The sequence below is a fragment of the Physeter macrocephalus genome, chromosome 18 (genome assembly GCF_002837175.3).
Source record: "Physeter macrocephalus isolate SW-GA chromosome 18, ASM283717v5, whole genome shotgun sequence".
Classification (NCBI taxonomy): Eukaryota; Metazoa; Chordata; class Mammalia; order Artiodactyla; family Physeteridae; genus Physeter; species Physeter macrocephalus.
Window position 1 is genome coordinate 25593939 of NC_041231.1, and position 10129 is coordinate 25604067.

General features: G+C 40.7%; 2 protein-coding genes across 7 annotated transcripts in view; both read left to right on the forward strand.

Moving 5' to 3' along the window:
• The window catches only part of UBA3 (ubiquitin like modifier activating enzyme 3), a 30777-nt gene extending 24349 nt beyond the window's left edge, over nt 1–6428 (forward strand). For all 5 annotated transcript variants that reach the window (XM_024124160.2, XM_024124157.3, XM_055079937.1 and 2 more), the window contains 7 exons: nt 3362–3415; nt 3957–3993; nt 4079–4160; nt 4857–4957; nt 5072–5135; nt 5224–5278; nt 5612–6428. In XM_024124160.2, coding sequence (XP_023979928.1) covers nt 3362–3415; nt 3957–3993; nt 4079–4160; nt 4857–4957; nt 5072–5135; nt 5224–5278; nt 5612–5700 — 482 coding nt within the window. In that variant the 3' untranslated portion in view covers nt 5701–6428. The remainder of the gene's footprint in view (nt 1–3361; nt 3416–3956; nt 3994–4078; nt 4161–4856; nt 4958–5071; nt 5136–5223; nt 5279–5611) is intronic.
• Nucleotides 6429–8584: 2156 nt separating this feature from the next.
• TMF1 (TATA element modulatory factor 1) overlaps nt 8585–10129 on the forward strand; it is a 29605-nt gene continuing 28060 nt past the window's right edge. For both annotated transcript variants that reach the window (XM_007105914.4, XM_055079437.1), the window contains exon 1: nt 8585–8996. In XM_007105914.4, the coding sequence (XP_007105976.1) occupies nt 8855–8996 (142 nt within the window). In that variant the 5' untranslated portion in view covers nt 8585–8854. The remainder of the gene's footprint in view (nt 8997–10129) is intronic.

Here is a 10129-nt window from a genome sequence, read left to right on the forward strand (position 1 = left end):
CTTTTTTTTTTTTTTTTTTTTTTTTTTTTTGCGGTATGCGGGCCTCTCACTGTTGTGGCCTCTTCCGTTGCGGAGCTCAGGCTCCGGAGCGCAGGCTCAGCGGCCATGGCTCATGGGCCCAGCCGCTCCGCGGCATGTGGGATCCTCCCGGACCGGGGCACAAACCCATGTCCCCTGCATTGGCAGGCGGGCTCTCAACCACTATGCCACCAGGGAAGCCCCATACTACTTCTTAACTAGAAGGAATTTAATAAAATCATTGAATCTTATTTACTTAGGGTTGGAAGAGGACCTAAATCATCCAGGTCGAATCATTTATTCACTTCATCGTTTGCTGAAGAGCAATTTATCCCTTCCTGGGGCAGTCTATCTCACATTTGGACAGTGTTGTTAAGACAATTCTTCTGTACATTGAGCAGAAATCTCCATCTTTAGTGTGGTCTGAGTATTGTCCCAGAGTATGCCGTATATACATTTAATTCTCTTTTAAGTAATAGCCCTTAACGTATTGAACCCTCCAAATCGTTATCACTCCCATCAACCTTCCTAGTTCCTTTAACCCTTTGACATGTTTCATGACTCAAGTTCCCATCATGTTTTTTTCTAACCATATTTTAGTTATCCATACTTCTCTTAACTATCCAGGTGAGAATTCAGTGCTCTAGGATGGGTCATATGATAAACTTCTGATCAATGATGCAGTCTTAGAGGAGAGCAGACTTTTTTAGTTTTTGTTGTTGTTTACATTGATGCTCTACTTTTGATTCTTTCAGGTTACTGCCTGCTAAAATCTGGAAGTTTTCTCCACATACGCAATTGCTAAGCCACATCTCCCTATTATTTGGCAGTTATGGGAGGTGGTAGTTTTTTCTTTTATACTCAAGTATAGGTCCTTATAAGTTTATTCTTAAATTCAACCGGCTTTTCTCTCTTTATATATGTATATTCTTTTATGCCTGCCAACTTGTGTATTTTTAGCTTCATATCACTTGTTTTGATAATCATATCCTTTATCTCTTTTCCAAATAATTAAAAATTTCAACAAGACTAAACTAGCTGAGAACAGACATCTGAATCATACTTCTGGTCAGACCCTTTTAGATTTATCTCCTTCTGTTGAGCATAGCTTCTTGAGTACCTCATGTTTCTTTGTCTTGTTCACAAGGATGTCATGAAAGGCCTTTCCAGATGCTCTCCAGAAGCCTATCCTCCACATTTCCTTGGGTTGCAAAGCTAGTCACAGTAACTAAATGACATAGTCTTGTGACTTGTCTCAGTGAACAATCATAATGCTCAGTTTTAGTGATCAGTGTTTCCTAATGTAGATACTCTTAGTTCACCCTTCCTAGAATTTTGTCCAAGATCGTCAAGTTCACCAGAAAGAGCTTTGTCTTTGTGAAAATCTGCCATTTCTCTCCTGTGATTATTTCCTTATGTTTACTAATGTTCTGGCTTGTCGTTTGAAAATTCCATTCTTATACACTCCTTGTTCCCCTCTTCTGACCTGCTTTGATCCCAAGCATGATCCCACCTTAGAGCTTTAATACTTCTGATCCTAACACCTGGAATGCTCTTCCTTGGATTCCCCTCAGGGTTGGCTGCTTATCCCTCAGGTATGAACTGCACCATTTCCTGGTCATTCAACTGAAAATGACTTCTAAGCCATTCACTATTTTACCTTTTCATAATTGCTCAGAACTAATGGTAGGCTTGTTTTTCTGTGCGAAGAATATTTCATACTTACCCTCTGATTCATCCCTCTTCTGGGCGCCTTTGCCCTCGGTGTTTACTGTACAGAATTGCTCTTTCCCCAGGTCATTGCATGGCTGGGTCTTTCTCATGGTTTAGATTTCAGCTCACATTATCACTTCCCCAAGGAGGTCTTCCCTGACCATCCAGTGTAATGGACTCCTCCATCACTGTAAGAGCAGATAATTTTTTTTTCCTGCTCCTCTGTTCAACACCTAGAACAGTGTCTGGCATATAGTGCACATTTATTTGCTAATTGTTTGAATTAAAAAATGAATTCTCTTTGTCCTGAACAGGAACTATATAAACTCATTTCAATATGTAGTCTCATTTATCCTTCCATACCTTTTAGCAAGGCTTGGTGTGTACTTCTCAGACTGAGGATGGAGGGCCTTGACAAGGAGTACAGAAGCCAAATTGGAAGTGAAGTCCAGATTTTTTGAAAAGGGGTGGGGGACAGGGGCGTATCTTTATCATTTTCACATTGCTTTTATTGGACAGTGTCTCTTCAACTCCTCCCTGTTTGTGACTACCTGTTCCTCCTTCCAGTACGTCCTGCTCTATGTGGTTCACTGGAGAGCTTCCAGTAATCATGAGGTTAGCTCCTCCCTATTTCTCCTTTCAGAATTAACTTTTTAAAACAGCTTTCCAAACTTAACTGCCTTCCTTTCATGCCTTCTTAGATATTTCTCTTTTTTTGAAGTTTTTAAAACCTGCCTTTACCTGAAGTCTTGGGAACACATCTTATAGGGCTATCTCACACGCTAAGATAATATGGCTACTTTTCTCTGAATTTTTGTTTTCTAAAATGCTCAGTACAAATATAGTTACAGATGTTTATTTTGTAGTTAAAAAAAAATGGTTTAAGGTGGGGCTTTGTTCATTCCTAATTTGTGGATACCGACATGAAAAAAGTGGGATAGAAATAGAGAACTACGTTTAATATTTTGTGTAGTCCATATTGTAGAGTGAAACAAAATGATTAGGCACAGTTTTTCTGTTTGTTTTAAATTTTTGTGAATAGAACAGCTAAAACTATTAGATGAGGAAAAATTAGGTAACTGTTATTCTCCTACTTTATTTTACTCAAAGCTTACTGAGTATACTATAGTATACTGTACTGGTTAAGATTATGCACTTTAGGGCAGAGCTGGGTTCCTATACCACCCCTCTCACTTATGAGGTGTATAGCTATGGATGTTGTTAATTTCTCTCACCCTCATTTTACTTATCTTTAAAATCAGAGTGATAAGACTAACATGATGTTATGAAAATTCCGTAATATTTTATTTAATCTTCATACTGTTCCTGGAACAAAATAAACACTCTAATTTTTAGCAGTTATTAATATATTATTGTCTCATCTTTATGTGAAACAGCGTGAAGAATTTACTATTCTTTCCTACTGTAACTTGCTTAAGATTCTGAACATGATAGAAAATAATGTGAATGTGAAGGAAGGTTGTTTCATGGTTAAGCTTAAGTCTATTTTCTGACCTTAAAGCCTGAAAAATCAAGTTATGGAAAATGATATTAAATCATCATATTGTCTAATTTAAGATACCTACTTTTTAAAAGAAATGACCATATTTTAATCAGTATGTTTTTTCAGGGGTAGTAAAACGAATCATTCCTGCAGTAGCTTCCACAAATGCAGTCATTGCAGGTGAGGAAAAATGGCCACTACTTAATTTTGTTTTCTTTCCTTCAGGTTTTGATTCAATACCTAAATTGATATTTCTGCAGCTACTTGATCTCAGAAAACTGGTGTTCTGGGAACTTGATTATCTTCTTGGGTGGATGGTGGTATAATGAAGCCGCCCCCAAAACCACAGAACAAGCTATTGGACCCTGTATATATTTTTTCTTACATTATGTCATAGATAAAGTGCTCTGTAATGAGGGGACATTTTAGTGCCATTTCTTTTTAATCAGTATAACAGGCTGCACAGTAATCTGAAGAAGAGGGAGAAAAACATGAGGTGGTACTCTATCATTTGGAGTATACAAAACAAATATAAAATGTTACTTTCTCAGTTTTTACAGATAAGAGTGTTTATATATGTATTTTTCTGTCTACTTATTTTATAATCAATAACCTTGTAAATTTATCTGTACTGATTTATAACTGACTTTTTAAAAAACTTCTAATTTTAAATGTCTAATTTTCATTGAGTTAAAGCACCTTTATTTTCTCTCCACTTTAGCTGTGTGTGCCACTGAGGTTTTTAAAATAGCCACAAGGTAATGGGTTTCATTTTTAATTTATTTGTAAATCTGTGTTTTGATCTGGTTCAGTTACATAAGAATGAACATTTTTTCATTACAGTGCATATATTCCCCTTAATAATTACTTGGTATTCAATGATGTAGATGGACTGTACACATACACATTTGAAGCAGAGAGAAAGGTTAGTAATAGTATACTAATGAAAACTTTTTTGATCATGCATATTTTAATTTTTATTTATTTATTATTTTAAAAAATTTATTTATTTTTGGCTGTGTTGGGTCTTTACTGCTGTGCGCGGGCCTTCTCCAGTTGCTGCAAGAGGGAGCTACTCTTCGTTGCGGTGCGCGGGCCTCTCATTGCACGGGCTTCTCTTGTTGCAGAGCATGGGCTCTAGGCACGTGGGCTTCAGTAGTTGTGGCTCGCGGGCTCTAGAGCGCATGCTCAGTAGTTGTGGCGCATGGGCTTAGTTGCTCCGCTCCGCGGCATGTGGGACTTCCCGGACCAGGGCTCAAAACCATGTCTCCTGCATTGGCAGGCGGATTCTTAACCACTGCGCCACCAGGGAAGTCCCTGATTTTTAAATATTAATTACCGGCTGGAAATGTGAATGAAAGTGCCCACACCCTTTCTAAGTATTTTCTAACTTCCAGAACCCTACTTACTGATATATCTTTTGTAATACTGTATCCTGAAATAAATACTGTATAGCAAAATAATTTAGGAAAAATGGCCCTTTAGGAAAAGCAGGTTTTAAAACATACAAATTTGTTCATAGGGAATATGCATGATTATAAAACAACTTGATTTTCATTCCATCATTGTAAAGAGACTGTTACTGGTACATGTGCCACTGTGATTTGTGTTTTATATCTAGGAAAACTGCCCAGCTTGTAGCCAGCTTCCTCAAAACATTCAGTTTTCTCCATCAGCTAAACTGCAGGAGGTTTTGGATTATCTAACCAATAGTGCTTCTTTGTAAGTGTTCAAGACTTTTGTTATGTTGTAGAAGAATTTTTTTGACTTTAAAACTTTAAAAACTAGGATTGTTTTTTAAAAAGTGATCTTTGATTTTGTTTTTCTTATATTTAGGCAGATGAAATCTCCAGCTATCACAGCCACATTAGAGGGAAAAAATAGAACACTTTACTTACAGGTGACCAGTGTTCAGTTTTTATTTTTTTCCACAAAATTATATTAAAAGTTTAATTTCACTTAATGTGCTTTACATTATTGTTTTCTAGTCAGTAACCTCTATTGAAGAACGAACAAGGCCAAATCTCTCCAAGACATTGAAAGGTATTTTAAATGAGTATGTTACTGATACTAATCAATTTCTTCTTTTTTTTTTCTGGTAAAAGTAATAAATGCTTCTTCTAGATTTGCTCTTAATGCTTTTAAATGGTGCTACCATCCTACTTATATCTTCAGCAACATTAATAGAGTTTATTGCTCTTTTAGTAGAATATTAAAAAATCTCTAGGAAATCAAATATAATACTACCTTGATTAAATAAAGAGAACTGGATTTTGATGTTTATCTAGCCCATGATTCTTTATAGTTTGTATATGTGTGTATTATCTATTTTGTTGAGTTTTTTTGCTTGGGTTAATTGTACTTTTTTTCTTTTAGAATTGGGACTCGTTGATGGGCAAGAACTGGCAGTTGCTGATGTCACTACACCACAGACTGTACTGTTCAAACTTCATTTTACTTCTTGAGGAAAAGAAATCTGCACATAATAGAAAACTCATGAAAATATTATACTTCTTGGATGCTAAGAAATTTAATAGATGTCATTTTTAGCATTAGTATTGCTGGAATTTGACTTTTGTTTTTATAATGAGCCACTGTTTTTTAACTTTATAACTTTCCCTTGAAGACAGAATTTCGGGGTTGGTGCTTGTTAGCATTTTCATTAGTAATATGGAAAATGGTGCCTGGAGAGAGAGATTATGAGCAAATGTATTGCTTCTTTTAGAGGAGGCGGCAAACTCCCTCTTGTATGTGAATTTTGTTATGGTCAAAGAATGCATTCTTCAGTTTTCATTTGAGCACCCACATATACAATTTTCATTTGAGCACCCACATATACAAAAGATGTCCCTTTTAAAAAATAAGAAAATTAAGTTTTAAATAACATTAAATACTACAACCTGACATCTAGAGTATACTGAACATAGCCTACTTCTTGCTTGATCTAATATTCACTTAATTGTGGCTGTCCAAATGAATATTATTGCAAAAGTTATCTTGTTCGTAATATTTGTAAATGGTGTTATAGCTGAATACCTGTGCATGGAAATGGGAAGTATTTTCATGTGTTTACTTGCAGTGCCATAGAGGCCAGTATGCCCAACATTAAAGCCAAGACATGGATGTTTAAAAGAATTTAATGTTTAAACAGTTATCACTGATGCTTTCACACTATTTATTAATAAAATCATATATTGTCTATTTTTCTCACTGAAATTTTTTAAAGTATATTAAGGATAGTAAGTAGTTCTGTAGTAAGGTAGAAATAATTTTTAAATATGTAGCAGATTTACTAATACGAAAATTTTATGGTACTTGAATTAATATTTTAGCCACAATAAGTATCTACTGATTTAATTTTCTCTAACATAATAAGGTAATGAAATGGAATGACTATATTTTTATATTAATGCCTCTTAAAAATGCTTTTTTCCCCCTCCTAAAAGACTAAGGCTTAAAACAAAAAAACAAAACAAAAAAAAAATTAAAAAAAAAAAAAAAACAAACAAAATTAAGCATAAATACTGAAAATGAGTTTTAGTATCTTAGTGTGGGAACATGTCGTACATGTTCTCTGTTTTTGACTTGGATGGCAGTTTTCTATTTAAAAGCTTTATGATTACATGTCACTGGGTTAAATTTTCATTTATTTTTATTTCTAGCTCTTTATTGACAAATAATTTGTTTCATTATAAAATCATATGGCATAAATGTATATGCTTTCCTTAAAAAGTTACAGATTCAGCTTACAGGTGCTATATACAGGCGCCACAGTAATTCTCAAAGTAGCCTTGTGAGAAGGTGATAATATCTTCATCTGAGAGCTGAATAGTTTTAGAAAGTTTAGGTCATTTACCTCAAGCTGTACAATTAGAAGTCTTGGAACAGGGAGGGATTCCAAACCTAACCTGACCTCCTCCTCAGGCTACTTAGCTAAGCTGTTTGAAATTACCTGAGTTACTTAGTACTACTGTGTAGATTACTAAATTGTAAAAGTTTCAATATGCACATTTTTACAAAAGTTAGGTAAAATCATCAGAACATCATAACTTCTCAAGGGCAGAGTTTAAATCTGGCTAATAATAATTTCTTTATGGTATGGTTCCTTGCAGTGGGGTAAAATACTTAAGTGTAGGGGAAACAGGTGAGGTAAATAACCACATTAGGAAGAGTGTACTTAGAATAGTGGGGTCTGTGACATATTGGAGTGAAAATTATTAGCCAAAAGTGGCAGCTGCTGCAGCTGACTGTTGCATGTTGGGGTACATATTTTTCAAAATCAGCTGGACGTCTGGATTTTTCTGTGAAATCTGGCTTTTAAATGTTGGTAGAGGGGCTTCCCTGGTGGCGCAGTGGTTGCGCGTCCGCCTGCCGATGCAGGGGAACCGGGTTCGCGCCCCGGTCTGGGAGGATCCCTATTATAAAATAATTCTGGGGGCTTCCCTGGTGGCGCAGTGGTTGCGCGTCCGCCTGCCGATGCAGGGGTACCGGGTTCGCGCCCCGGTCTGGGAGGATCCCACATGCCGCGGAGCGGCTGGGCCCGTGAGCCATGGCCGCTGGGCCTGCGCGTCCGGAGCCTGTGCTCCGCAACGGGAGAGGCCGCAGCAGAGGGAGGCCCGCATACCACAATCAATCAATCAATCAATCAATCAATCAATAAATGTTGGTAGAATTTTAACATTATGGGGGCCAAACCAAACAGCCGCTGACTAGATTAGGAAGGCCACCAATTTGATGTTTGAAGAGCACATGCAAAAAAGTTGTATTTTAAATAATATGCACAGTACATATTAAGAGTAATAGTTTTAATGCTCCCCAGGTTTGTTTTGACTGAGGCCGAGGGTGGACCTCTATCTTAAGGGGGAGATTGTGCCCTTGTCCTGACTTCTCGTTACTTATTGTGGAAGACGGCTTTTTACTTGTTTGCATCAGGTGGGCTGGATCAGGTCCTTTTATACGATGCCCAGTAGTTTTAGACCCAAACCCAGAGTTCCTTCTTAAGGCCAAGTTGACACAGAACTGATTAACAGAGGAGACGCTAAGTAAGAGAAACGCCAAGACCCAAACTTCCCTGTTCAATTATTGCTGGCAAGGCTCTAGCTCTTAATACAAGAGCTATTTTCCAGGAAGGAACTCATTTCAGAACTCGCATATTCCTCCCAGAGGAATCAGCCCCTGCTGATACAGCCACAGAATTCCTCCCAGGGCTGACAATCGCCGCACTACGTCTGAAATCAGTTTCGATAGGAACCGTTCCGCGTTCCTCCATAACTACGGGCAATCCTGGGCCCCAGGAAGTGACGTCAACGTTCTTCTTCGGTTCTTCCGTCTATCGGCGGAACTTTGGGCTCCGGGACTTGCCGGTTGTGTACGTGGAAGCAGCCAGCGCCTGCGCAATCTGAGCCTTTCGTCTCAGCTGTGAAGAAAACGCTGAGGGTAACGTCCCCGGCTCGAGGGAGACCTGCGGGGTCATGGCTCCCCGCTGACAGGGCCCGCCGAGTGGAGAAGGGGGCGAGGCTCTCCGTGGCCCCTCCGCCGGGTCCGCGGCAGTCGACTTGTCCCTCGGCTTTCCAGTTCGGTGCTGCCGCCGCCGCCGCCGCCGGCGGCTGAGGAGGGGATATGAGCTGGTTCAACGCCTCCCAGCTCTCCAGCTTCGCCAAGCAGGCCCTGTCTCAGGCCCAGAAGTCCATCGACAGGGTCCTGGACATCCAGGAAGAGGAGCCGAGCGCCTGGGCCGAGACCATTCCGTACGGAGAGCCGGGTAAGGGCGCGAGCGGCGGCGTCACTGCGCACCCGCGGGCGTCTCTTCCGAGACCGGCAGGTGAAGCGGCGGGGGTGGGGGGTGGGGGCTCCCGCCTCGTTGAGCGACGGACTTGCCTCTCAGTTGGTCTTTGCTCTGGTCCCGAGGGAGAACCCAGCCCTGGGTCCCTCCTTGCCCGTGGCCCCGGGTGGGGGCTGACGGGGACCTGATTCGGTGGTCGTGGCCCCGCGCCCTCCCTCCACGTCGGCCGCATCACAGGCCCTCGAACCCGGGCCGGCTACGCGCTCGGGACGCTGTCCGAGCCCAATATCGTAATCAGTCCGCGGGGACGGGAAGAACAGTCGCAAACACTTAGCGGGTGCAGCGCGCCTCCTGGGCTCTGTATGGCCGTCTCTCCTGAAACAGCTCCTCGAGTTCTGGCGGTGCCCTCCGTGGTGCAGAGACGGCGCGGTCCCTTCCTCTGGGCCACTCCGCCCGCGGGAGGGTCGGGGGGGCGCGGCCCGCGGCATCGGGTCGCGTCGCGGTCTAGCCTCCAATAACCTCGTCTCTCTTTCTCAGAGTCCCTGGGCTTCACTTTTCAGGGATCTTCAGCTGCTTTTAGCTCCAAGTCTAAGCAACAGTTTCTCCTTTTTGGTGTGTGGGGTACAGATTGGCCCGACTTTGGGGTTGTGAACCTCTGGGAGAAAGAATAAGTTATTCCTGACGACTCCTTTCTGGTTTCTGTTCCTCATTTTACGTCTTTGAGATGTCAGGACCTAAATTTGAGGTGCATCGTTTTAAGATATTTTGGCTCATGTGTTTATGTCACCATCCTGTTACTTTTTCCAAGATGTTATAGGATCTTGGTGGGAGGAGCTCCACTTCCTTTTTTCAGGCTACCCCACGTTTTGAATCTTAACTTTAAAAGAGACAGAATATAAGTTGTAAATGTAAGGATACTCCTTTTATGAAATCCGGGGCTCGAATCCTGCTCTATAATTCTTTATTTTATTTATTTATTTATTTATTTTGTTTGTTTGTTTTTGGGGGGGTTTTTTGGCGGTACGCCGGCCTCTCGCTGCCGTGGCCTCTCCCGTTGCGGAGCGCAGGCTCCGGACGCGCAGGCTCAGCGGCCGTGGCTCACGGGCCCAGCC